Raw genomic sequence first — 27564 nt, 5'->3', positions numbered from 1 at the left:
AAGGGGTCTGCGCTACCTTTATACTTTTCTTGGTCATCCTCTCCAGCCCTGGGGTCTTTGGATTTCTCTTTGGCCTTCTAGCCCTGGGTATCTGGGAGAGGGCTAATGCCATTAGCGTGGATGATTTCCACCTGCAGACTGGGTTGCCCTGGCTGTAGAGCAGTTCCCTCCCGCACCCCAGCCCGAGCCCTCCGACCCCTTTGCCCTGCGCAGGACCCGACTCGTTGCACCGTTACCCTTGACTGAGTGCTCACCACGGGCCTGGCTCTCTGCTAAGCCATTTACTTAACACCACTGCATTTAAGCCCCTCCGTGTGTTTTTACAGGAGAGGAAACTGAGGCTTGAGGAGGTCCCCTTGCTTCTTCAAGTTCCCTCAGCGAGTGACCTGGTTGGTCACTAACCCTGGCCCCTGGACTCACGTGCTTTCAGCAGAGACACTCGACTGTTTTCTTTGCCGGTGTTTTCTCCTTCCCAGAAAAAGAAAAGACCAAGCTGCAGAAGCAGAGAGAGGATGAGCTAATCCAGAAGATCCACAAGCTGGTGCAGAAGAGAGACTTTCTGGTGGATGATGCGGAGGTCGAGCGGCTGAGGTGAGTGTGGGCTCCTGTCCCCGCGCACCAGGCTGCTGGAACGCAGGCTCGGCTTCCTCCTAGGCCCACCTTCTGCTGCAGGGTCTCCCAGTCTGGCCTGACAGGTGTGGCCTCAGCAAATGCTCCCAAACACTGGATCCAAATGAACGGCCAGCCTTGTGGCCTGAGGACCTGTTTCATGTTCAAAGGAAACTGGCATCCAGCTCCAAAAAAGTCTTGCAAAGGCCTTTGGGTCTTAAGTCAGTGTTATTCAAGGAGGTGACCGGGCAAGAATTACGTCACATAACACATGGCAGAGCTTCCTACACATTCTCTTCACTGGCCTTTCTCCCAAGGCAAACTTTTCATCAAAGGCACCTTCCGGAAACTTCCATCGGGTTTCTGCAGAAACCCCGCCCCCTGTACTGACTTGCTTCCTTCCCTGCCCTCTCCACTTCCCAGCTTCATTCTTTATCCTCCCCTTGGTGGCTCCAGTGCCCCCTTCCTAGCCCTCAGTCTCCTATTTGCAGATGCACCTGCCACTTTTTCTGGAAATCTGTGGGCGCTGGAGCCCTGGTGCACCTGCAGTCCCCTGACAAGGCCCACATAGAAAAGATGTGAAAGCTGATTCTCGAATATTTTTGTCCTGGAGCAGGGCCTTTGGAGCCCTCTGCAAGGAGAGAGGCTCACAGGGCCTCCTTCAACCTAGAAGGCAACTTCTTTATTGTCTGTGTCCTCCTCGGTCCTCCGAGGCCTGGACTGCACCTTGCCTGGCTCAGCCAAGCTGAGGAACGCTGCCTTCGTTCCTGGTGACCCTCGGAAGAGTTCAGGTGACTTGCTTTCTGACTCTGGCCATGAACTTCATGGGAGCACAGATGTCTAGGGTGACTCAAAGGTACAGGGTCAGGAGGGGGTGTTCCTCAGCTCACAGCACCCTCAGCAGAGGCTGAGTCTTATAATGTCCCTGCTTCTGCGCTGGGATCTCACCTTGGCCCCAGGGAGACAGTTACTCCATTGTTGATAGTGTCTGTGCTTCTGAGCAAGTTCATGAAACACAACATGCGCACGCCATATACGCGTAACACACAACAACATATGCACACCCGCCACACAGAACCCAGGGCAACATATATGCCCCAGCCACACCCAACACACAGCGTACCCACACCAGCCACGAAGCCTGACACGTGGTCTCACACACTTGACCTCTTGCCTCATTCCCTCGGTTCCTTAATGCTTTCCTTGCTTACTTTACTTTTCTCTTGTCTTTACACACCTATGTCCACAGGGAGCAAGAAGAAGACAAGGAAATGGCGGATTTCCTGAGAATCAAGTTAAAACCTCTAGATAAAGTAACCAAATCTCCAGCCAGTGAGTGCACATGTTATTCCTCGTCCTCCCCCCATCCAAGAGAAAAGGACATTTAAAAGAGGTCCGGGAGCCAGAGGGGGAACAACAAAATGCTATCTAGAGAGCAACCTTGGGTGCAGGATGGCATTGGGCAGGGCCAGCTTCATGGTTAAGGTTGCTGTCAGGTTGCTCAGGCCCCGATGCCTGGAAGGGGGCGCTGTGCTCGCTTTCATGTTCTGCTGTTGCTCTCTTGAGATTCCTAATAGTTTGGGAATAAGGGGCCCCGCATTGTCACTTTGCACGAACTGTGCAGCTGGTCATGGTAGCAGCTGTCCCCTTACCAATCACAGGCTTCATGGATTTCTTTTCTTTTTTTTTTTAATGTCTATTTATTTTTATTTGTTTTTACATTTTATTTGTTTTTGAGAGACAGCGTGCAAGTGGGGGAGGGGCAGAGAGAGAGGCAGACACAGAATCCGAAGCAGGCTCCAGGCTCTGAGCTGTCAGCACAGAGCCCGACGCCAGGTTCAAACTCACAAACCACAAGATCATGACCTGAGCCGGAGTCGGACGCCCAACCAACTGAGCCACCCAGGCGCCCCTAACGTTTATTAATATTTTTAAGAGAGACAGTCTGAGCGGGGGAGAGGCAGAGAGAGGGAGACACAGAATCCTAAGTGGGCTCCAGCTCTGAGCTGTCAGCACAGAGCCCGACGCGGGGCTCGAACCCGCGAGCTGTGAGATCATGATGTGAGCCGAAGTCCAACACTTACCCGACTGAGCCACCCAGGCTCCCCCGGCTTGGTGGGTTTCTTAGAAGGAGTTGTGTGGCCACTGAGGCCAAAAGGTGGGGGCTGAGGCTCAGGGAACTCTGGCCTCTGTTGACACTCAGAGCAAAAAGGGTTCCGTGTGAAATCAGTGTGGGAAGTGCTACCTATCTGACCCTCTGGTGCCAGTGTCCATTAGCATATAAAAGTGGTAACAGGTCCTGCTGTCAATGACCTGTTATAAGAAACAGACGCCCTATTCAAACTGGCCCTAGCAAAAAGGGGGCTTCAGGGGCTGGATGCTGTTAGAATGCCCTCGCTTTCCTGCCTTTTCTTATCTCTGCCCCTCTCTGCATTTTCTCCTATTACACAGGCTTCTTCATGGGGCCCGAATTCCAGAACCAGAACTTAGCAGCACCAAAGCAATACCATCTGTTCTTTCTCCTCATACCCAAACACATCAGTCTCAGAGGAATATTCTGATTGGCCCTTCTTGGATCGTGTTCCTACCTCCTAGGCCATCACTGGTATCAGGCTGGGATGCTGTGATTGGCCCGCTCTGCATTGCATGCCCCCTCCTGTAGCCACAGGGACATGTACTGTTATCAGAGGTGAAGGGACTGGAAATCTTGCTAGGAAGACAAAACCCAAAGGCCGCCACCATCTACTATGGCCACAAACTCAGTTTTTCCTGACCAGCTATTAACATCCCACACATGGACTGCGAGGGAATAAAGAAAGAAGAAGGTCCATTCTGCAGGCTCTTAATATCCCAAGGCACATAGTCCCTACCAGAGTCCAGCATCCTCAGGGGACTGTCTCTTCCGTGAAAGGCAAATTAGAAAAACTCCACCTAACCGTGTGGAGAAGGAGCAAGGAAACTTGCCTTCTATACATGGTGCTGGATAGCAAAAAATCTGGCAAGAAATCAAAACACCAAGCCTTCACCCCATGCAAGGGGCCAAATGTCCAAATTTACACTATTCATCTAGTGCTGGGATCCAAAGTTGAAAATTTGAAACTAATATAAAGCCAGTGAAGGGGCACTTGGGTGGCTCAGTCAGTTAAGCATCTGACTTTGGCTCAGGTCATGATCTCGCAGTTTGTGAGTTTGAGCCCTGCATTGGTCTCTGAGCTGGCGTCTGGAGCCTGCTTGGGATTCTCCCTCTCCCTCTCTGACTGCCCCTCCCTGACTTGTGTTCTTCCTCTCAAAATAAATAAACTTAAAAAAAGAAAAAACAACAATGAAACCTCTAATCCCAACAAAGCAAATGGAATACTGTTCAGTAGGGACCCTTCTGTATCCCATAATATGTAACCCATAGATAAAACAACCTCCGTGAAGATGAGCTCTCAATAAAAATTTAAAACCCATGAATAAATGAACCACTGTGAGTGGAGTCACCAAGATAATGTCCTCCCAAGAACCAGAAATAACAAACTATCTAAAAGAGACAATAAAGTAAGTATATTTAAAATAATGAGAGATAAGAAAAGGGATAAAACCCAAAATGAAATAGCAGGATTGCATGAAAAAAGAATAGGTAGATTTACAAAAATTCAGCTTTTAAACAAAACCATCTAGGGTCATGGAAGTAAAAACCCAATGGGTTAAACACAGCTGAAGGGAGAATTCGTAAACTGGAAGACAAAACTGAGGAAATTACCCAGCATGTAACACAAAGACACAAAGAGATGGAAAATGTCTTCCAAAACCTGGAAGATAGAATAATAAGGTCCAACTTATTTCTAATAGGCATTCCAAAAGGGGCGATAACGGACAAGAGGTAGAGGTATCTGAAAAGATGACGTATGAGCATTTTCCAAAATTGAAAGACAGGAGCCCTCAGATTGAAACAACTTGGACAAAAGTTCCCATGTATCCGTTCACCAAATACTTTGAATGCCAGACCTTGTGCTAGACCTGGCAGAGAACTGAATAGGATAAGAGCTAAAGTCTGTGGTTGGAAGCTGAGGACCACTGGGCCCACAGGGAGGTGGGAACAGTCACTGGAACCATATAAAACACATCCCAGCTCTCCACACCACCTGATCTGTGGAGCTGGAGCAATGTCTGGCCAGGAGTTGGGATGGGACAGGGGATGCAGATGGTCAGGGCTCTCTTCATCTCACCTCTTCCTCTCTCCCTCTTTCCCTCTCTCCCTCCATGCCCCTACCCTGCTGCAGGCTCCCGAGCAGAGAAGAAAGCAGAACCCCCACCTAGCAAGCCCACAGTGGCCAAGACTGGGCTGGCACTCATCAAGGATTGCTGTGGGGCCACCCAGTGCAATATCATGTAGCCCCCAGTGTGGGGTGCCCCCGGGGCCGCGGGGACCCCGCCTCCCACCCTCTTGTCTTCATAGCCCCCATTTCACTGGGGCCCAAGAGCTCTCCAAGGTGGAAGGGGTTGAAGGCAAGCCTGTGACTGCCGCCAGGGGCCGTGGGCGTGGCGGGCGGGCCCGGCCGCCCTGTACAGAGTGTAGCAATAGGGAGTCCCTCACCGTCGCATGGCCCTCCCCAGAGCATGCCAAACCCAGGACTCTGTCTCACTGTTTATCCAACCACCAGGAAAGGCCCTCCCTTGAAAAAGTATATCTCCACTTCTATCTATCTATATCTAACCCACTGTGCGAATGAACTGGGAGAGGGGCATGATCCCCAGGTGTGTATAGTCGTGACTTTTCAACAATCTAGCACCATGTTGGACACATCCCCCATCCACCCTCCTAGCTCTGCTGTCAGGCCTGCCCCACATGGGCACAGCTCCCGTCCCCCATCTGTCCTCTCCCAGGGGCTGTGCTCTGGAGGGCTCCACACAGTCCACACGTCTTGGAGACAAGAGGGTCCATCCATAAAGATTGAGCTTGTGTGTGGTGTTGTGGTTATGTCTCCTGCTTCCTCCCTTCCTGTGTCTGGCACGGTTCACATCGGGAGTGTGTTCACCGGCTCTTGGCTCTTCCTTCCCTTGCGATGTCTGCCCCAGATGTGTGGAGCACAGTGGGGATGAGGGCCCAGGCTGGAGCACAGCCAGTGCTCGAAAGAGGTAGCAGAGGGCCAGAGGCTCCGACACCAGGCAAGGGCAGATGAGGAGGGGACCCAGAGCAGATGCTGACCCAGGCTCTCTCCACCCACCGGGGACCACCGGAGGGACTGCCAGCAGGACACCACTCACCAGCCTAACACACAGACCTCTGGAAACAGCAGCGGCGGGTGGGAGAGGTGGCCTGACCCAACTGTGTCCCATCATTCGGTGGTGTGTTTTAACCAGCCTAATATTTCCACCTGTGTAACTTGACGTACATTTGCTACAGCCAGCTCGGCACAGCCCGTGTGACCTCTCTGTACGTGTGTGTATGTGTCGTGACCGGCCTAAAGTAGTTAGCGTAACTCAAGATGTGCTGATGTGCAATCATCCATCGGAGAAAATAAAAATGGAAACCACGTACACAGCATTTTTAAAGTTTTTACTTTTCTTCTTGATTGTGGAAGTAACCCAAGGACACAGTAAACCATTTTAAAAGTAGAGAAAGGATAAGGACGTTGTTTGTTTTCTGTTTTTATCTCCCACAAATTTTCCAACTAGAGACCACGCTGACATTCATTTGGGAGATTTCCTTCCAGGTTTTTTTTTTTTTTTTTTTTATGCTTTTTTGTTTTGTCTTGTTCCCATGATTGGCATCATATTGTACCATTTATAACCAGTTTTCCTTTCTCATTTAGCATTATTATCAGTATCGTTTTCCCACGGCATTAAAAGCTGTTTGTAACATTAAACGCTCTTCATAAATATTCACAATGGCTGCTTAGTAATCCATCTTGTGGCTATGACTTTATCTAACCATTTCCTTCCTATGGGACATTTAGGCTACTTCTACTTTTTAAGTCTTATCAAGATGTCACAGAGCGCCTGGGTGGCTCAGTGGGCTGAGCGTCCGACTCTTGATTTCGGCTCGTCATGATCCCAGGGTCGTGGGATCAAGCCCTGCCCAGGGCTATGCACTGAGCATGGAGTCTGCTTGAGACTCTCTCTCTCTCTCTCTCTCTCTCTCTCTCTCTCTCTCTGTCTCTCTCCCGCTGCCCCTCTCCCGGCCCCCCCCCCCACCCCACCCACTCTCTCTCTCTTAAAAAAAAAAAGTCACGATAAACATCCTGGGGGACAGAGAGAGCTTCATCGGAATTTCTGATTTTTCCTTAAGATAAAAGTAAAGTTCCTAGATCACCTTTTCCAAAAATATTTGTAAGTCAAAAGTTAATCTGAATGTCTCTCAAGTCACAGCAGCTTTGCGGTTGACACAAAGTCTCTCTGACCGAGGACCCTGTAGCCTTGGGTTTCGCGGCCCAGTGGGCAATATGCCCTCAGCGCCTCCCACCATCTCAGATGTGTTCCTGCCTCAGGCCACTCCCTTTTGCCACCACGCTGGCCTCAGGGGACCCGGTGTCCTCCTTCACTGCCTTAGATCAAGCATGAAGCCGGACTGTATGAGCTTCCCAGGGCTCCCATAACATGGTGACCTCAACCAGGGTGGCTTAAAACAACACACATGGACCCTGTCACAGTTCTGGAGGCCAGAGGTCTGAAACCAAGGTGTGGGCAGAGCCATGATCCCTCTGGAGCCTCTGGGGAAGAATTCTTCCTCGTGGCTGCCAGCTCCCGGGGGCTCCTGGCACTCCTTTGTCTTCCTTGGCTTCACGACTACAGTCTCTGCATCTGTCTTTACGTGGCTTCCTCCTCTGCATGCGTATCTGTGTCCCATCCTCTTCTTATAAGGTCCACCTTAAACCCAGGACGCTTTCGTGTCAATCCTTAGCTCAATTCCTTCTGCGAAGACCCTATTTTCAAAAAGGTCACATTCTGAGATAGGAATTGGGGGGGGGGGAGGGGTGGGGGGTCGCGATTCAAGCCACTCTACAGGTATTTCCCACTCTTGCAATAAAAACCGCTGCAAAGGGTCCACTACTCTCGCTTCTTTGTAGAAAACATCGGTCTGGAAGGCCTGATCTCAGACCAATTAGAGAGCAGTCACTCACTGATCCGATGAGCCGAAGAAGATCGAAACCCTCATAAAAATCCTGCCTCTAGTACATCCCCCTGAGCCCCGGGGTACACCTGACTTATGCTCCTGCTATTTCTATTGATTTGTTTTAAACAAAACAAAACAAAACAAAACAAAAACCCCATCATTTATTCAGGCTTTCGCACAAGGGCAGAAGAAAGTAATAATTCAAGATGCTGCTGGATCACCAAGGCTGCCTGCAAAGCCAGGAAATCTTGCAAACCCAGACTCACTTGTTCTGGATCTGGAGCAGGAAAGATAACACAAGAGAAGCATTTACTGAGAGCTACATGTGCATTTTCTCTATGGCTCTTCACATCAACCCCAGAGGCAGATGTTCTCATCACGTCCACATACAGATGAGGAAGTGGTCCCAAGTCCTTTGAGCGATGCCCTGTGGGTTGGTGGTGGCGGAATCCCCATTCAACCCAGCCCTCCTCCTGTTGCCTCCAGAGTCCTTTCTTTTCTCACCAGAATTTAAACACATCTCTCCCATTACCTACCCACCTACCAACCTACCAACCAGCCAGCCAGCCAGCCAGCCCTCCCTCCCGTCTTCCCCTGCAGCCACCACCGTCCTCTCATCTTCACGGTCTTAGTTTTGAGAACTGTCCGCCATTATGCTATTTCCATTTCCTCATCTCCAGTCCGGTCTTCAACCTATTTCAATCTGGTTTCTGTCACTCTCTTGTCACTGACCCCTCGCACCAGGGATGTCACCACGTAGCTATGAAGGGAAGGAAAAATCCTTTTCTTTTTTCTAAATGTTTATTTATTTTTGAGAGGCGGGGAGGGGCAGAGAGAGACACAGAATCCGAAGCAGGCTACAGGCCCTGAGCTGTCAGCACAGAGCCCAACGCTGGGCTTGGACCCAGGGACTATGCGATCATGACCTGAGCCAAAGTCAGATGCTTAACTGACTGAGCCACTCAGGCACCCCATGGAAAAATCCTTTTCTTTATCCATCCTAGGTTCTTCAGTTGGGGCCCTATAAATGAGATTCGTCAAAGACGAGACTGAGAGAAGAACAAGCAGGAATTTATTAACACATGCATTGCACAGGTACACATGGGAGCACCCAGCAATGAACAACCCAAAGAGGTCCTTAGAACATGTTACATCCTATCTGGGCTAAAAGGAAAAGGGGTTTTGGGCTTCCTGTGGGTGGGTAGAAGGCCAGGAAAAGTATGGTAAACAAGGGTTGTTTAGTAAGGTTTGTTACGCAGATTTAAGATCTGCCTTCTCCATGGATCAGACTCTCCCTCCTCCTGGTATGGGAGGAGGAGACACAGTTTACAAATGGAAATTTCCTTTATAAATGGTGGTCTCCTTTACGAAAGGAGAGCTTTCCCTGCACTTGCTGGTTCTCCAGGGCCTTTAGCTCAAAATAGTCCATACGCCAAAGTGGCATTTCTGGGGGTGGCGTATTCTGGCACCCCCCAATTTACATCCAATCCACGCAGCCCTCACGGTAGCTCCCTGGGGTGTTATGACGCACAATGCCAACACGTCCCATTCTCTATGATGAAGTTTTGGGGTGATGGTGGGGTGGTCCGGAGACAACGGCCAAGAAAGAATTCTTGAAGCTGTCTTTGGTGCAAAAAGGTGATTTTATTAAAGCACAGGGACAGGACCCGTGGGCAGAAAGAGCTGTGGTGGGGTTGTGACGGGAAGTGACATATAACTCAGTATAATACCCTCAGGTTGGCAGGGGCTTAGGGATAGAGTAAGTCTCTAAGGTATTTGGAAGCAAGGTTTCCAGGACCCTGAGGGGCTAACTGTTGCTAAGGAAATGCCATTTATTACCCTTTAGTAAAACCTCAGTCATGAGACCCCTCAGATATCTATCAGGGGGCCATAAGCTTGGAGTATGGTTGCCTGCATATATCTTGGGGGAGGTTGAGATAAAGGAAGTCTCCAAAGGATTTTTTTCTATGCTGACGTAGACTTACAGGATCCTGGGGGGAGTCAGGATAATGTTAAGCCAAGATTCCCTTTTGCCCCTAGCAAAGTGTCATCACTGAGACAGCTGAGCTTCTAGAGGGAGGTGGCTCTGCCTGTTTCGAGGACTTGTCAGTGGGTTGTAGGCAGTAAGGGGATTTAATTTCTCCTTTGCCTCTGTTTCCCACATCGCCGTGGCAAGCACTTAAACTACCCTTGCCTTTGTTCTTGGGTAGCCGGGAGTGTCTGAGGAGTATCACACAAGTCCCACCTGCGGAGGAGGAAGGGGTGCTGGGGGTGCTCTTAGCCTGTACTTTGCCCTCAGCTTGCCCCACGCTCCCTCATCATCTAGGCGAAACTTCCACCATGCGGGAGGACCTCTCTCCAGTCTCCTTTCTCTCGCCCTTGACCTCAAGCCCGGCTCTCAGCATTCTGCTCCTCCCTTCTCCTGGCCTTAGATGGCCATGGCCCCCGACTGCTCCCGGAGTCTCTCTTTCACCTAGACCTTTCTCCCCCCTGTACCCAGACTCATTTCCCCCAACTGCTTCCTAGGATCTCCATTTGGAACCGGAGTAGGCACGTCAAATGTGCCGTGTCCTAGATCAGGGGTCAGTCAACTGTCCCATCACTTGTTTTTGTAAATCGAGTTTTATTGGCAGATAGTCAAGAGCATTTGTGTCTATGGTGTCGCTGGCTGCTTTTAGCTACAACAGCAGAGTTGAGTAGTTATGACAGAGACCTCATGGCTGGCCAATCCTAAAATATTTACTCTGGCCCTTTACGAAAAAGTTGGCCAACGCCCACCCTAAACTGCCTCAGCGTCCCCTGGTGTTTCCCATCTCAAGAACGACTGTCCCAGGACTTGACCTTGACTCGGCCGTTCCTCCACACACCCACCCGACTGCCGCGTCCTTAGCTTCTGCCTCCTGAGTTTCCCTAGGGTCTGTCCACACCACAACGCCCCCAGTGTAACCACCGTCACCTTTTGCTTCATCAGCTGCGGTGGCTCGTCACTGGCCTCCTCAGCACCCGTCACGCTCCACCCAGCGGCCGGCTGATTTTCTGAATAACGCAAACGTAAATGTCATTCCCTCTGTGAGATGGCGCCCGCGTCTTTAGGGCGAGATGCGGCTTCTCCCACGCGGATGAAAAGGCCCCCCTGGACCCGGCCCCTTCCTACACCGTTCCCCCCCCCGGACCCGGCCCCTTCCTACACCGTTCCCCCCCCATTCCACCCTGTCGTGTCCCCTCAGCTGTAGTGCCGCAGCCACTGAAGCCTCTTGGGGTTATGTGGTTCCCACTCTGCCGCCTGTTGTCACCTCTCCCGGGCCCTCACGCGTCACTGCCTGTGCCACGAACTCCTCAGATTCCCTGCCAGCCCTTCCTCTGGTCTACCCCGTGCGCCACGCTGAAGCCACAATGACCTTCCTAACGTGCAGCTGCTCCCCAGGCCCAAGCTCTCTGGCACCTGCCCCCCGCCCTCGTCGTAAAGGCTTGGGGCTTGGGCCCGGTTGGCAACGCTTTACTTGAGGCCCAGCACCTCCGAGGCCTTTTCCACCTCCAGCCTCACTGTTCGCCCGGCTTCACACCCCTGCTCACACCGTCCTTTCAGGGAACAAACTGGAGGAGCAGCAGGAACACCCGGAGGTTCTGCAGCATCCACAGAGGTCCCGCGACCTTGAGAATTTGGTCAAAGGGGCCCGCGGGATGTGGCCACGTCCTGAGTCAGGAGGGCTGGGTGAGCGCCAGGGGCTGGGGCAAGACCCTCGGGAAAGCCAGCTTGAGGAACAAACGCCAGGTGGTTTTTCCATTCGTTCGTGTGTTTAATGCCCCCGGTGAAGGCAGCACCCGGCAGGGACCGGGGGACACGGAAGAACGGGGCGGGGGCGGTGCTGCCTTCCTGGAACCTGCGTTCCAGTGGGGGAGACGAACGTCAAACAGGAGGGCAGGGCTAGGCCTTCTCACCGGGGTTAAATCTGAACGAAACCCCCGACCAGCAGGCTTAGCAAAAGGGCAAGTAACCTAGGAGGCGACGAAGGGCTCGGCGTGGAGTCAGCCCGCCGGGGTGAAAAATCCCAGCCGAAGCCCTCCCGGGTGTGCCCGGACGATGCCTCCCCGCTCTGCACCTCCGCGTCCAGCCCTGTCACATGGAGAGAGAACAGCGGGGCATTCGCAGGACATGAACTACGTGGGACGGCTTTGGAGCAGTGCACGTGGTAGATAAGGCACTAACGACGCGCTTAGAAAAGTGGGTTCTTAGGAGCCACGGTCAGCCCAAGCCTCGCCGGGGTTCTTGGGGGGCCTGGGGCAGAGAGTAAGACCCGCTGGGGCCTGCCCTCGTGAAGCTGACCGTGAGCAGACGGGGGAACAGGCAATAAGAGTCATCGTAACCTGAATGTCACCTGAAGCCCCACTCCCCGTGCTTCTCCAAGATGTCCGCACCTTCCCGGGGCTTACAGTCCCTGAGTCACACGTGCCCTGGACCGTACCCCCCACCAGCTCTCCACACCCCTCACATCCCTTCCCACGGCTGTCCCCTCCCTCCTCCCGCCAAGTCCCACAGGGAACTCACCAGCTCTCCCCACTCGCCGCAGAAGGCAAGCTGCACAGGCCTTGGGACGTGAAGCCGACCTTCCAGAATGCTTATGGAGGTGGGTGCGGGTTTGCATCACAGCCACACGCACCAGTGAAGATAGGCCACTCCTTTTGCCACCAGCTCTGCCTCCAGCCCCCACGGGGCTCACGTGTGTCCCCGGCCTCCCCATCAGCAACTGCCCTCCTGCTTGATTGAGACAGTTCAGCTCCCTGCCGCCCTCTCGCTGACCTCACTCCAGGCCCCGTGGCGTTTCCAGAGAAGCCTAGGACACTGCTAGCCGGCCCCCGGGGCCCCCTCCGCCCACCAAGGTTTATTTCTCTCCCGAGAAGGTGTATGTGGCTCCTTGACTCTCTGCCCACAGGAGAAGCAGCGGTGGCGGGTTTCGCGTCTTGACGAACAGTTGTGGGCTTTCTGTCCCCCTAGGCCAGCGGTAAAGCACAGAGGCGGCGGGAATGTGGGAGGGGGCAGCTAACGGAACAGGGGGCCACAGGGCTCTGTCGGGCAGATTACTTGATCAGAGCCGATCGGGAGACTCCTGACGGACTGGTTCGGGATTCTATTTCTGGAAGAGCCGAAAACGGTAGGAAGTGCCGGTTTGGTGACACGGAGCTCAGCACCAGCAATTCCATTTCGGGCCTGTTGTCCTGTTTCTCTAACGGTCACATGCCCAGCCCCGAGTTCCTCGTGGGGCCAGTGGGGGGGGGTTCTCTGCTTCAGTCCTCGAAGCCTCCTGTTCCCACTTGGAAACCTCGGCGCAGAGGTGGAAGGCGCGTGAACTACAAGTCAGTCTCTCCGGGCCCTTGCCTGGCTGTGAAACTTGGCTGCCGGCCCTCGGAAGGTTTAGGGCTGGGACCCCTCTCCTCTCACACCAGGAGCTCGACTGGGTGTCTCAGGCCTTCCTCCTCGGTCACTCCCTCATTCGTCAAATACTCCAGGATCACCTGGGCGCCTGTGGCTTGCTTCTTCTACCTGACGGAAGTTGGCAAGGACCACGGGAGGCCCCTCCGTTGATGAGGTCACATTCTATGAGGCTCCCTCTTAGAGGACTGGAGGAGGTTCTCCTCCCGGGTTGGATGAACTAAGCTGCTGTTTTGAGGGATCCCACGTGGCAGGGAACGGTGGATGGCCTCCAGGTGGCTTCCAGCTGACAGCCAACAAAACCCGGGGCTTTCGTCCTCATGCGTGACGGGGGGGGGGGGGGGGGGAGATGGGGGAGGTCGGTGGGGTCAGGACTCAGAGTCCACGTACATGTACAAAACCCTATTATCCTCCTCACGTAGGGAAGCGAAAAGGGATTTCTTTCCCGATCCCACGTCTGGGCCACACACCAGATTCAGAGGCTGCCTACACCGAGGGCAGGGTCCCTGCAAGCCTGTGGGTCACTTGCCTGCACTCACTGTGAGTGACATCAGAAACTCTGAGGGAGGGGGCGCCTGGGTGGCTCAGTCAGTTGGGCGTCCGACTTCGGCTCAGGTCATGATCTTGTGGTTTGTGAGCTGGAAGCTCGCGTCAGGCTCTGCGCTGACAGCTCAGAGCTTAGAATCTGCTTCGGATTCTGTGTCTCCCTCTCTCTGCCTCTCCCCCACTCATGCTCCGTCTCTCAAAAATAATGTTTTAAAAAATTCAAAAAAATAAAATAAACTCTGAGAGACAAAGGGTGGGAAGCGGGAGTGGGGGGGTTCTCCCATGCCAGGCCCTGCATCTGGGAAGGCTTTCGGGCAAGGGGGTTAGGAGAGGCTTTCCCATGGCCGGAAGAGACGGCTCCGCCCTGCCCTTGACCCCCCACAGCGCTCCTGGCTGGTTCATACTGTGACAGCCACTACTTGCTTTCCACCCACATGTCCTTCCTCCTTCCTCCTCTGTGCTCCGAGTTCCCCATTTCCAAATCCTTCCTTCCCAGGAAATGGGAATTGTTCTCTTCGCCTTGCTGAGCAAAGTACCAGCCCTCTATTTCCGACTTGAGATCTTCTAAGCTCCTGGCCTTGTGCACCTGAAAAGTGAGGGGGGAGCCGGGGGGGTTCTCTCTTTCCCGCCATTTCCATCATTTGCTGACCCTGTCCCAGAGACGACCGGCTATTTCCTCCTGTTTCCCAGGGCTGCCAGCCTCCCAGGGAGACAGTCTAGAACTTTCCTGGGAAGGAGTAATGCAGACAAGCAAATTGGCTCGGTCTTCTCTGCATCTGTCCCCAAAGACTGGCATCAGGGGACGCTGATGCCGTTAACCAGCAGACTGCCCATTATCTCCTATTTATCGTGGGAGCGGGTGGTAAAGGAGTGCAGGCCAGGTAAGAAAGGAGTGGAGGCCACCCTGAGCGCCGGTTCATGGGGCAGCGAGTCAGGGGGCCCGCTCCTGCTCAGGCCCAGGGCCGACGTGCGACCCGTCCAATCCACGGCGTGAGCGGAGGCTACGGCAGGTCACTGGTACGGGGAGCAGCGGGGGTGCTCCTGAGCCGCGACTCGGCCTCCGCCCACATGAAGCAGATAGAAAACAGGAAGGGAAATCCCAGAGCACCACGCTCCTCACGGTGGTGAAGGGAACCGCTAGGGCAAAGCTTCTGGAGCCAGGTTCTAGATGTCGACACCCACCTCCTGTGCAAGGAGAGGGGGGGCCTTCACTCAGCCGGCCGTCTCCGAAGCCACCGCCTCCACACCGCGTGGAAATGCACAAGGAGAGAGAGGCAGCGCCCATCGCAAATCCCAGTCCGGACCCACAAAACCTCCTTGCCTCCCTCAAAAGGGGTACGGTGGCCGCCCAAGGTTTTCCGCAAAGGTTTGCTGCCGCGGAAGATGTTCGGAAAGGATCGCCAAGGGCTTTTAAGAGCTTTTAACGTTAGGCTTTAACAAATAATTGTACTTCACGAAGAAGCAATTTACCCAAACATTCAGGTGTCTTCTGGGTGCTTTCAGATTCCTGCAAGGGGGTCACGGTGGTCTCAGGGGACGGGCTTCACAGTGGAATCCGTGTAAGAAGTCTTTTCCCGATGGGCTTATTCGGAAAGCATGCCCAGGGAGTGGCCAAAAAACAAGGTAGCCTGCAAAAATGGATTTCTCTCACAGGGACAGAGATCCGAGGGATTATCTCAGGCTTATAACCAGAGGGGGTTTGCGGCTACTGTCATTCGCCCCACGTGTGATCATGCCTGGAACTCGGCCGGAGACCCTGGACGGTCCAGAACACGAAGCACCAACAGCGTGGCCACCGTCCAGGGCCACGTGCCAAACGGAAAGGGCCGCTGAGATGTCAGGTTGATGTGCTCTCCCTGACAGACTTTTCAGAAGGGGTGAGAAGTTGGGGGGACCCAACACGGAGAGAGGGCTGGACTGGCCTTTCGTCCCACCCCACAAACAAATCCCACATCAACTCAGAAAACTCCAATTAGATGCTTGCTTTGTAAAGTTTATTGACAACTGTTTGGTCCCAACACACAAAACAGCACTTGAACCACAAAGAAAGTGTTGAAACAAAGTAGACAGTTAAGAAAAACATCTCTTCCCCCAAGCCCAATCCAAAACAAACAGTGCAAGATGGGAAAGGGGGGTTTGGTGACGACTTTTTGTCTTTTTTTTTTTTTTTTTTTTAAACAGATAAATCTAATCTGGTACATCTTTCCACCCAGAAATAAAGAATTTCATTGTCTTAATTCTCATACATCATTTTGTCACATCATTTAATTAAGCCTCTGGATAAAAAAATAGATCACGATCAGACTGGCCGTTGTGGAGTACATCACCGACACACCGAGCTCTCGCTGTGTTCTCTCACCTTCCAACAGCGACCGTTAGAGTCACACACGCGTCCCAGGCTGACTGGTGACCCCGGCGAGCGGTTCGGTTCGACCAGACTCCCACGACAGCGTACGTCTGCAGGCTCTTCTCCGTCTGTTGCTCAAAGAAGCCGCTCTGAGACTGTCCCTAAGTGACTTGTAATGGTACCTCTTACGTTTTTAAAGTCAATCCCGCATCTGCGAGCAAAACTAAAGTCCAAGAGTGCAAACTCAGCCTTAAGAAGTCTCAGGATAAGGCAACTGAGGTTCTCAACACCAACTTTATTACACTGTTTAAAAGCTTCTTAAAAAAAAATTGCACATCTGTATTTGACTTCCTGCCGTCCTATGTCTGTAGAGGAAATGCCTTCGTTCCCAGAGGGTTCGCAGAGGGGCCAGAATGCTTGGAAGGCTTTTCCAGTGCTGTTCCATCTCGACTGGGGCCATGTGTGGAGAACTGAGAATCACTGGCTTCGTTTTAGAGATTTTGGGGAACAAAAACCTGACTCGTAAAAATCTCTCTCTAGCCCTTGTTCTGTGGCATTTTATCCAAATGCTGGCTATGAAGAAATCAGAGCCCACTCTCCGGCCTTCTAGAAATTACAAAATATGAACAATTCCCCCAAAGAAACCATCTCCGCAGCAGAAGACCTTAAGCCCACGGGTTCTCTCTGCTCTATGAATGAATCCGCCTTTTTGCCCAACAAATACAACCCATTGTAAATGTCAGGTTTCTCCAGGAGGGGTGAGAGGTCACCGTCACCGGATGCCTCTGCCACCTCGAGGCGAAGGTCATTCCACAGGGCAGTGCTCCCTCAGAGGCTGGCTTTTCCCAAAGGGCAACATCAGACACCACAAAACAACCAAACATGCTTCCAACAACAGCGAGAAGTAACAGTAAAAGCGGACGGACACTCTTAAAAGACACGGAGCCAACACGCACGCGCACACACATGCACTCGCGCAGAAAGCTTCCCGGCTACCGAAACCAGGTTTAAAATGACAAATACAAGGTTAAGATGATCAACCTTGGCCTTCACACGTATAGATAGAATTCTGTCTCTTCCTAGTGGAAAGAGTATCGGTATCACTCCTGTTAACGCACCCCCTCGGCTCTGATTTGTAATTTATGCATTTCATGCATATTTTAGGAAATCAGACTCTCTTCCCAACATTGCCTCTCAACACACAACACTGTGTGCTAGAATTCAGATGCTGACTTTCAATTCATGACACCAAGGCCATCTCCTTTTCCTTAACCCAATGCCTATCAAACTGGAATGGAACATAAAAGGGAAGCTTAAAACATCCTCAACGTTCTAGAAAGCTCCTACGTGGAACCCTGAAGCGGAAACATTTAAAAATTTTCGTCATGAAGCCACATTTGTCAACTACAGACATAGCTACAAAAAACAAAAGAAACCAAGGCACGCTTACAAGTCACATGGAAGCTAGGAACCTTCCTAATCCAACGTGAAAACACATTCTCACCACCTCGCCCGCCCTTCTGCTTCCGTGTGTGAACGCACAGGCTGTGGAGCAGGCTTCAATGCAAAGACACACCATGCACTTGATTCAGACTGTCTGGAAACACCAGGAAGCGAAGGCTCAGAGGCTATCTTGTGCTACATGTAAGATTCGACCACGGGTGTGGCTTGAAGGGAAGTAAAACCACTCCCTTCGAGCTGAGTTCTCACTGCTTTCTTCTTAGAGAACATCATTACGTTTCGTGATAAGAAAAACTGGGTAAAATATATTAAGAATTCTTTAACAAATGCCAGGAGGTTTTGGGGTGGCTTTTTTGTTGTTTTTTTCCCAAATAATTAGGGGAGGAAAAAAGAAAAACATTTCAGCTCAAGGCTGTGTTCAATGTAAAAGAAACAAAACGTTACGGGATACATCTAAAGATGAAGTAAGTGGCTTCTAGGGGGTTTTCATTCAAACGGAAAAGGCTGTGTTTTTTGAACCCACTTTTGTGTGCAGAATCAGACAGCGTTTCCCCATCCTAATTCTATGTTCAAAACGCGAGTCAAAGCTTGGTTATAGGTGCAAAGGAAAAATTGGCTGCCAATTTTACTCTATTTTTGGGTTGCTTTTTGGCCGGGCTTTCCACGGGGTCCTTGCCGAGCAGGGACTCTGAGGTTTCCGAGGAGGGGCAGGGAGGCACTGGGGCAGCTGCTGAGACGCAGGGTGAGCTGGACTCGGAGGCCGGGTTTTTGTTCTTTACTGGTACTGGAATTTCAATGCTCTCTTCTTGGTTTAAAATCATGATTTCTGTAAACACAGAAAAGCAAACCCCTTCAGTTCTAGGACCTGCCCGACATGTTGGTTTTTAGTTTCTCTCTAAGATTACCTCAAAAAATGTCTTGTAAAACTTTTTTAAAGTTTATTTATTTTAAGAGAGAGAGAGAAAGAGAGCAGAGGAGGGGCAGACAGAGAGGGAGAGAGAATGCCAGGCAGGCTCCGTGCTGTCGGCGTGGAGCCCGACGCCGGGTTCAAACTCACGAACCGTGAGATCACGACCTGAGCCGAAACCGAGAGTTGGACGCTTAACCTACTGAGCCACCCTGGGCCCCTCAAAAGATGTTTCAAAAACAACCCACCAAACATCATGCCCAGGTCACAATGTACGTACCAGCTATGTGGTCACTCTGAGTCACTTAAAGTCACGTATTTTATAAACTGCACATCGGCTCTCCCGGGAATGAGGTTTTAGAGAACGTCATTTTGGCCAGAACTCAACAGCCAATGGTTCAGAAACATTTTTTCCCCACTCTGGATCCTCTGCCCAATCATTCTCTCTGTCAGGGAAAGACCCACCAGCCTCCTGGGACCCGAACACTCTCACACCAGGAGGGACCTCAGTGTCAGGAAGCCCCGGGCCCTTCCACGGACAGAGGACAGCACTCTGCGTGGACCTAAGGTGGGCAGAGACAGGGAGAGAGCTGCAGAGTCGGGATCACTCTCAAGTACCCAGACACAAACACAGCCGCTTTTCCGGCAGTGTTGACAGGCTGCTCTTTCTCTGGCTGAGCCCCAAACACTTGGCCCGCTATACACACGGGGCCAGTTTTGCTTGGAAGAGACCCCCCTGCGTGTGTAAGGGGCTCTCGCACCAAAGGCACAGAGAGGAGAGAGTGAGAGTCGGGAGGCAGAGCCCCGGCTCCCTGCTCAGGCCGACACTCAGGACAACAGCAGACGCCACTGCAATTACATTTGTGCCCCTCGTCACATGCGCGTGGGGGAGCCCACATTTACTAAATGCACCACAGCCACAACCCCAAGGAAGCATTACTGTCCACCATACGCCCCTCTAGCTGTGCCTCCTTGAGACGGACGGACGCTCCTGCTTCTGTCACAGGTCACACCTTCTAGGGGCAAGAGCCACGTGTATGTTTCCCCTCCCACTTTCCAGATAAACAGCCTCAGTTCTTTCACTGGGCAACACGAGGCTGTGCCTGGCGTTCCCGGGAAACAGTACATAGAGCGGAGAAGAACTCGTTGTGATAGACGAAGGCGACAAGGGAAGGGCCTCGAAAGAGGCGGTGGGCCATCCTCTGCGGAGGCCAGGTGATAGAGAAGCAGGACAAGAAGGCTGGGGTTCAAATCCCGGCTCAGCCACTTCCCAGTCCAGCAGCCTGGGGCCAGCGTGGTCTCCAGTGGCAACTCAAGCTGCACCCCTCGTCACCTGCCCTGCAAGGCTGTGGTTCTGGCGAAGCATGAACATGCCTGTGAGCCCAAGCGTGGGGTCAGGCACAAGGGGGACACGCGGGGCCGGCACCAGGTCGGTGCTCCAGGCGGCCAGCTTCCCGTCCCTTCTCAGATCACTGTGCAGAGCCCAGAGTTCACGTCACAGACGCCCTCTCCCCCTGCCCTGCTCACAGCCTCACAAGGCCCAGGGACGCGGGGCAGCCACCCAACTCTAGGCCAGACCGGGCTGCCGCGTGCGGCTGGTGCCAGGTGCGCCCACGAGCCATTGCCCTTTACGCAGGCGGGGAACACACACCCGGCAAGCCCTCCACACGCCCCTGTGGCCTTGTCCACGGCCCGGCTGCATCAGCCCTCCAGACCCACCGCCTGTCCGGGTCTGCCGCTCCCTGAGCCACCCCGGGCTGTGAGCCTAGTTTTGCAGGAAGACTGACAGGAAAACAGGGTCCTGAATAATCATCATCAGTGCAGGTATTTTTGTGCCTGAAAAACCACAGGTACTCCCCACCTCCATCTAACGTTTACCACACTGGCATCATTCTTTTCTCTTTTAATCCACAGAGAAAACCCCCACAACAACACAGTGCATCCTACCAGAAGGCGCTTGAGGGTGCTCCTCAAACTGAATGAGATCAGCAGACTGGAGGATGACAGGATCTGGTCTCAGCTGAGGGGACGGCAGGCATGACGGGACGGGCGCACACAGGAGGTCCACGGGGGAGTCGTTGGTCAGGCGGAGGAGCTCCTGCTCGGCTTGATGGGGCCCTGGACAGAGAAGGCAGGCGTGACTCTACCATGAGACTGTGCCTGAGGCCTTCTTTCCCGGCCTTCAGGACGAAAAAGGCCAGGAAGTACTCAAAAACCCTCAGTTTAAAAAAAAAAAAAAAAAAAGCCATTAACAGAAAGGCCTTGGTCACTCTTTGGTGAGGGAAATGTCACAAGCCAGTATTTCCCGTTCTTAGGAATAGCAATCTCCTAAGGGCCAGAGCCAAGAAAAAAAAAAAAGGGGGGGGGGGTTCCACAATCGGCTTCTAAAGAGGAGACACAAGAATCCGCAGACGGTGTATAAAGTAGTTAAATGAGCCAGAGCTCCGAACCGGAAGAGCTGAACCCCGGTTCTGTCACTCCCCAACTGAGTGAACCTGGGTAAGTAAGCCCTTTAACCTCCCAGAACTTGGGTCCCTCATTTGTAGACTGGAGGCAACGCGTGACAGCTGAGGGCACAGAGCTCCTTCAGGAGCTCTAGAAAGTCTAACACGCTGCACACGTGAGGCGCTGGACACGCACAGGCCACGGCAACACTTCTAACTAGCGACTAACGCGGTCGTATGAAGACTGAAGGCGCATACACAGCAATGGACCCACCCAAAACCCTTACAATAAAGTTAAAATTGCTACAGAGCTCAAGCCAGCTTCTAGCCAGAGAAGGTTCCACATAAAATCTAAGTGACCCACTGTTGTTCTTAGTATTATTAATATATTATTATCCAGTCTTTCCCAGGGAGATCCTGTGACAAAGACTATCCTTGATCCAACTTTAGGCCAGGCCCTTTGAACCCTCTTCCCCACAGGCCTTGACCTTGGCCTTCCATGTCTGTCCGGTCCTTGCCAAGTCTGCTCTTAGCAAATATCTTGCGGGGTTCTGTGAGAAATCGCACCCCTGCTCTCTGAACAAGGTCCCCAATCCTCCACCCCAGATGTCCCCCCTCACTCTGCTCCTTGACTAAAACATCCCCACCCACCCCACTTTTATTTTAAGTTTATTTATTTATTTCAGAGAGAGAGAGAGAGAGAGAGAGAGAGAGAGAGAGAGAGAGAGAGAGAGAGAGAGAGAGAATATGAATGAATCCCAAGCAGGCTCTATACTGTCAGCCCAGAGGCCAACACGGGGCTCGAACTCACAATCCCTGTGATCACAACCTGAGCCAAAATCAACAGTCGCACACTTAACCGACCGAGCCACCCAGTCACACTGCCCCCCTCACCCTTGTATTCAGAGTTGAGTTTGATCTCCCTCCTCTAGTGCAGCAGAGTTGACCCTATTGCCATAGTCTTAAAATACCGTTTTAACAAGTGTCCAAGAAATTTTGTCCTCGAACATCTGAACTGGGCTCACATATTGTCACTACAGGGGCGTCCACATGCTTTAAGAGCCTTAACCACTAACCATAAAATGCCATCAAAAGCAGGCCAGGTTTTCAGGTACCAACTAAACGCCGGGCTGCTTTGGAAAATGTAAGAAGACTTGACTTTAACAAAGGAAAACAACCCACTGTGGTCCTTTTCCACCCCCACCCCCTACCCACTCCCAGCCACTTGCAGCATCTCACAAGCGTTGTTTCGTTTTTCGACGCTTACCATCGCTGCCTGCTCCAAGTCTGAGTTCCGGGGCTGTGCAAGATTCGGGCGCCGCCGGGATGCGCTCTGTGGCCGAGGGCTGGTCTTCAGGACTGACAGGGGAGAGCCCGAGTGAACTCACACGGCCTGGAGGACCAAGAGGGCCCATCAGAGGGAGAAGTCAGTGAGACAACCAGGGTTTCCGGGGCGGGGAGGGGATGGGTGCTTACTTACTTTTCATGTCATTTTTTAACACTACAATTCTCTTATGACCATGTCCTTTGATCCAGACCACCTGCACACAAGACATACTACTGGTTAAGCAGTGGAAAAGGAGAGGAAATAAGTCCTAAATCCAGGCAGAACGTGACCAACTGTGCTGACCCGAAATACCTCACAAGTTAGAAAGTGACGCCAAGGAAAAATTTTCTATGCTTCTTTTAGCTTTTAAAGTGATAGAAGCTGGCAGAAACACGCCCCTTACAAGAAGATGCATAGTCTAAAAACGGTGAGACTCAGCTTTAAAAATATGCTTTGCGGCTCTTCCAAAGACCATCTCCCAAACGCCAGTTCTGGTCTATTAAAGGAGACGGTTCTCACAGGAGAGCCCTTACTAATTTTTCTAGTAAACATACCCTAAGAGGATTCATGGAGATGAATCAAAGCAAGTCCCCGGTCCTACTTCTGAAACGAAGTCCTCTGTCCACGTCCTTAGCAGAGCAAGAGCAGAGCAGAGGTCCTTGACTCCCTGCACCACCCCACACGCGCCTGTCACCGAGCCCCCGACCTCAGCCTCACCAGGTCCTCCCTGCCTCCCCCATCCCTCTCGCACAGGTGCGCTTTGGGTGTCACTCCTACCTGGACTCCGGCCACGGCCAGGATCCTCGCCAAGCCCTTTCCTCCCTTCCCACCGGTCCGGGTCGCAGCAGTGACATTGGTGCTTTCCGCACACAAACCTGAGTCTCCCCCCTGCCCTCCCCTCCAGGCCTCCCGCTCACCTGAAGGAGGAAGGCCCCCGCAAGTGAGCTCCTGCTTCACTGATGGGCCCCTGCCTACTTGTAAATGCCCTGAACTTCCACACTGCTGGTCACTACCCTGCATCCGCTTACGCAGCCCCTTCCGTCACAGGGTTCACTTCTACGCATCCCCGACATCTCGGCCCTAGAACGAACCCCAAGCCCGGGCATGGGCCCTGCTCGTGGTCCCTCCTCACTGCACCCAAAAATGGCTGCACCGACCGCACTGCCTCATCACCTGCTCAGGTGCCCTGACCTCACTCCATCACCTTATCACCTGGCAGAAAGGAACTTAATACGGGCTCGCAGAATGAAGGAGAAATGCTGAAGTCATTCATTTTATGCCAATGGTATGTTGTTCAAAATGCCCGCCACGTCATCGACCCGGCAGCATTTCCACCTCCTGTGCAGGAGACGGGCCTGGGGCTGTCCCGGAAGACGCTCTCCAAGAAGCTCGGCAGACACGCACCTGAGGGATTGCTCCCAAGAGCTCCTCCACACTACTGTAGCCGTAGGTCTTGGGTTGCAGTGTTTCTCCGACATACTTGGTATAGGCCACGGAAAACTCATGGAGAAAAAGCTGCTGGTAGTGGTAAGTATGGAGTAGAGACCGCACGTTCTTGGCAAACAAATACAGGCTTGTGAGCTTCACACACTCCTCTGTCTTGTCATTAGTAAAAACCTGGCTCAAGAGAAAAAGACGCATTAGAAACTCCCAGAGTATTGGCCTTGCCCCCCAGGGGTCCGGGCCTCCAGCTGAGAATGAAAAGGCACCAAGTCAACTTGAAAAGCGACAACAAGCCAGGGAGGAGGAGGAGGGGTTCATCCAAGGATCTCCTCAGAGAGAAAGCAGCGCCTTGAGCAAACCTTGGTTCTATCTGTGCCTCTAAGCCGGCAGAGGTCTGAGGGAACTGTGTGTCAGAAAGGAAGGAAACTAGCCAACCTGGGGTCTCAAACAAGGAGGCAGTGAGGAGGGAAGGGAGCTGCATCAGACGGCAAGGACTGAGCCCAGGGAACTCGCACTCCCAAAGTGGCCTTCCAAGGAACACTGTGCTGCAGGATGACGACAGTGGTATTCTTGCAGGCCATTGAGGGAAGAAACCCCAAAGCTCTTCTGTCCTCAAGTAAACAAATTCCTTTACCAGAAACCTTTCCAGAGTCTTAATGTACACTGAAAATCTCTAAGGGAAGGGGTATTTCCCAACCCTCACTGGCCACAGAAAGCCTTTTGTATTGGATCATCTATTTACACCTCCTAGAACCAGTGGTCATGTAACAGAGAACTGAGAGACTCTAGAAAATGTTGGATTTGGCACTGGGGAACAAACCAGAACTGCACAGTAGTTAAAGGAGGAAAAATACCTTTTACTTAAGAACTACCACAACAAAGGAAAAGAAAGAACCCCAGTATAGAATTGGGCTCGATTCTGAATACAAGAGAGAAAAGTGGGGATTTATAGGCAAGGAGGGAGGGGGTGTTGGTGGATGGAAAATTACTAAGACATCCAAGGTCATTGTCTAGTCTATAAGGCGGCTCCCAGGAGCCTGGCCTAAGTTTGGCCAAGGAGAGACTTTTTGTCAGTATCTTTTAATTATTTAGTTATCAATCACATAGTTATTTGGTAACAACGGTATACCACTCTCTTCCTATGTTGCTGGATTTTACTGGTTAATATCCTATTTAGAACCATTGTTTTTTGGGGGACTCTTAGATTTTGGTATTAAAGTTTCTTCGGCTTCATAAAATGAAGTGGTGAGTTATGTGCTTTCAACACGGCCTAGAATGGTTTTTAGGAAGTTGGAGTTATGCTTTAAAAGTCCGTTAAAAATCCAACTGTGGGGGCGCCTGGGTGGCGCAGTCGGTTAAGCGTCCGACTTCAGCCAGGTCACGATCTCGCGGTCCGTGAGTTCGAGCCCCGCGTCGGGCTCTAGGCTGATGGCTCAGAGCCTGGAGCCTGTTTCTGATTCTGTGTCTCCCTCTCTCTCTGCCCCTCCCCCGTTCATGCTCTGTCTCTCTCTGTCCCAAAAATAAATAAACGTGGAAAAAAAAAAAATTTAAAAAAAGAAAAAAAAAAATCCAACTGTGAACCTATCTGGTGCTGGCGTAAATTTCAACGATCTTATAGCCCCTTTGGTGGTAACTGGTCGAGTTTTTAACATCTAGGGTCAATTTTGATAATTTTGTGGGGTGGAGGGGGCTTTATCTATTTCTGTAGTATTGTCTTATGATTTTTCTAACCTTAAGTGCTATTCTTAAAAGCAACCTGGGTGACCAGCCTTCCTCTCTGACCTGCGCCTGACTGATGAGTCGCCCGGAGCCCCCACAAAATCCATCTAATTCAGACATACCTAACAGGAGCAAACTGCAGCCAGTATATAACAAAGCACCCCAGCCTGAGACTCAGGAGGCCCAGGCTTCCCTCTTAGCTTGTTACTCGTTTGGGCAAGGTGCCCACACCCCTGCTACGCCTCGGTTTGTTCAACTACGAGATGACCGACTGGTCCCTTCCAGCTCTACATCCTCTAAGCCAGACCATCAAGTGATCCAGAAACATATGGTTCAGCGGTTCCCATAAGACGGCTCCACAGAACTGTCAATATTCATACCTCCACTAAGTAGGGCAGACTCTTCAGAAGTTCGGTCAAGGTCATGAATCCATATTCACAGGGGTTGAGGGGAGCACTGTGGGTAGTTTCATAACGCCTCTTGAGCTCATCGACAGACAGGTGGGCGGCTCCTTCCCAAGACATCAGCAACACCAGCAGCTGGGCAGTGAGAGCACGCAGGGACTTGCGGTTGATCAGCTGAATCTGTTTGCCTGACGCCATGTCAGCAACCTGGGAGGACAAGAGTCCACGTGTTTTCCCAGCTAGAGAGAGGGGTGCCATGCCACACCCACTCAGCTACTGTCCTTGGGCTAGTGAGACCAACAGAGGGAGATTTTCTAACTTCTTCTTTTCCAGCTGCTATGGGACACCAGACCAACATTTCAGGGGACACCGGGGCAGGAGCTGTTCTCTCCCTTTCTGCTGGTCCACAATCAGAAACTTCCATCAACACCAGCCCTCTTTTAGGGCACTCCTTCCACTCCCCAAGCCCCTGAACTGAAGGTTGCTGCGCTCAGGGAAGAGGCAAGGGAGGGGTTTGGACTGTGTCCCAGGAGCTAGACTGGGGCAGGACACCCACATTTTAAGGACACCCACATTTTCTTCTAGTCCATCATCACTAGCCAGTAAGTGGGTATTTTCCTGACTACATGTCTACCCCTCGATTCTTTCTGGTTCTCAAGGAGATAACGGGTCTGAGTGATGAAGCACGCTGGAAGGGGAAGCTCCTGAAAAAGACAGAGGTTATCATTCGGGGACCAAAGAGCACGTGAAGAAACAGATGTGTGGTAACTGAGACCCACAGGCACGTGCACCGCTGAGGTGTTGGCGCGCAAGCCAAGGTTCACTGTTACGTGTTTTCCCCTCTGGTTTTCCAGCCAACACCACAGGTCTCAGTGCCCCGGTGTGGGCTGGGTCACCACAGGCTTGTGTGCTTTGGGCGCTCACAGGCAGAGCAGCACCTGAGGAACTGTCACCATCCCACTGTGACGCTGGTTCGGACGCTCACCCAGAGCCCAGGCAGGAGGATGGAGGCCAGACCCCCCACACCAGTTACCATGGTGACAGATTTCCCCTATCAACAGAGTCAGGTCTAGGGGAGTCTGAGTCATCTTGTTCAAAGCCTAGACCACTGCTACTATTGTGGCCTTTCAAGGAGTAAAAATAAAAACTTGTTCTTTCGAGGCTACTTAGATACATCTCTTGATTCTGAACCCATGCTACACAACAAATCCTCTAGGGAGCTTATAAAAGATGCCAATGCTCAGAGCACGCTGGGCCTAATTGCATCAGATCTCGGGGGGGGGGGGGGGGGCGGGGTGGAGGGGTCCGCTTCTCAGCATTCCCCAGAAGCTTCCCGGAGATGCAGCAGCAGCCAGGGCAGCGCCCCGGAGCCTCTCCAATCCTCCCCCATCTTGACTGCTTACGCCCAAACTTCCCACTCACTCGCCCTTGCTTATCAGAGTCTCTGGTCATGGCTGAGTCCTGCTACCCACTGAAGCACTCCACTGCCTTTATGCTGGGTGACTGAGTATCCAGGGGGCCCCTCCCGTCCTGTGGCCTTTCAATTCCTCAACTTCCTCATCTCTGGGGATATCCCCTTGCACTGACTTCCACCGTGGACACCCATTCCCAGGTCGCACGTGGGATCTCGCCATCTACCGCCCTCTGCCGAGGTAGCTCATGCAAACCTCCCGTGCACCCTGCGCACCAAAGGAGGCCTGCGGCAGATGCTGGGGTGGGAGACGGAAAAGACATTCGAATGATCGGCTCTTCTTCCCCTTCTCCAGCTTCACCTGCACAGACTCGCACCTCCTCCCAATTAAAACCCTCTGCCTTCTTTACTTTCCTCTC

General features: G+C 52.3%; 2 protein-coding genes and 1 long non-coding RNA gene across 9 annotated transcripts in view; 2 read left to right on the top strand and 1 right to left on the bottom strand.

The window, feature by feature from the left end:
- BMERB1 (bMERB domain containing 1) overlaps nucleotides 1-6480 on the top strand; it is a 120306-nt gene extending 113826 nt beyond the window's left edge. The window contains exons 4-6 of the mRNA XM_003998842.6: nucleotides 477-591; nucleotides 1859-1941; nucleotides 4875-6480. Coding sequence (XP_003998891.1) covers nucleotides 477-591; nucleotides 1859-1941; nucleotides 4875-4987 — 311 coding nt within the window. The 3' untranslated portion in view covers nucleotides 4988-6480. The remainder of the gene's footprint in view (nucleotides 1-476; nucleotides 592-1858; nucleotides 1942-4874) is intronic.
- A 9179-nt stretch (nucleotides 6481-15659) lies between these two features.
- MARF1 (meiosis regulator and mRNA stability factor 1) overlaps nucleotides 15660-27564 on the bottom strand; it is a 40530-nt gene continuing 28625 nt past the window's right edge. For all 7 annotated transcript variants that reach the window (XM_023247059.2, XM_023247060.2, XM_023247063.2 and 4 more), the window contains 6 exons: nucleotides 25711-25941; nucleotides 23573-23785; nucleotides 22322-22382; nucleotides 22109-22234; nucleotides 20345-20515; nucleotides 15660-18316 (listed from right to left, as the gene is read on the bottom strand). In XM_023247059.2, coding sequence (XP_023102827.2) covers nucleotides 18072-18316; nucleotides 20345-20515; nucleotides 22109-22234; nucleotides 22322-22382; nucleotides 23573-23785; nucleotides 25711-25941 — 1047 coding nt within the window. In that variant the 3' untranslated portion in view covers nucleotides 15660-18071. The remainder of the gene's footprint in view (nucleotides 18317-20344; nucleotides 20516-22108; nucleotides 22235-22321; nucleotides 22383-23572; nucleotides 23786-25710; nucleotides 25942-27564) is intronic.
- LOC123382653 lies at nucleotides 22131-23754 on the top strand. The gene is made up of 2 exons (XR_006591332.1): nucleotides 22131-22271; nucleotides 22378-23754. It is a non-coding gene; the product is annotated as an uncharacterized LOC123382653 (long non-coding RNA).

Source organism: Felis catus, chromosome E3, assembly GCF_018350175.1.
Source record: "Felis catus isolate Fca126 chromosome E3, F.catus_Fca126_mat1.0, whole genome shotgun sequence".
NCBI lineage: Eukaryota > Metazoa > Chordata > Mammalia > Carnivora > Felidae > Felis > Felis catus.
The sequence above is the reverse complement of the archived record's forward strand: the minus strand, read 5'-3'. Positions and strand labels throughout refer to the sequence as shown.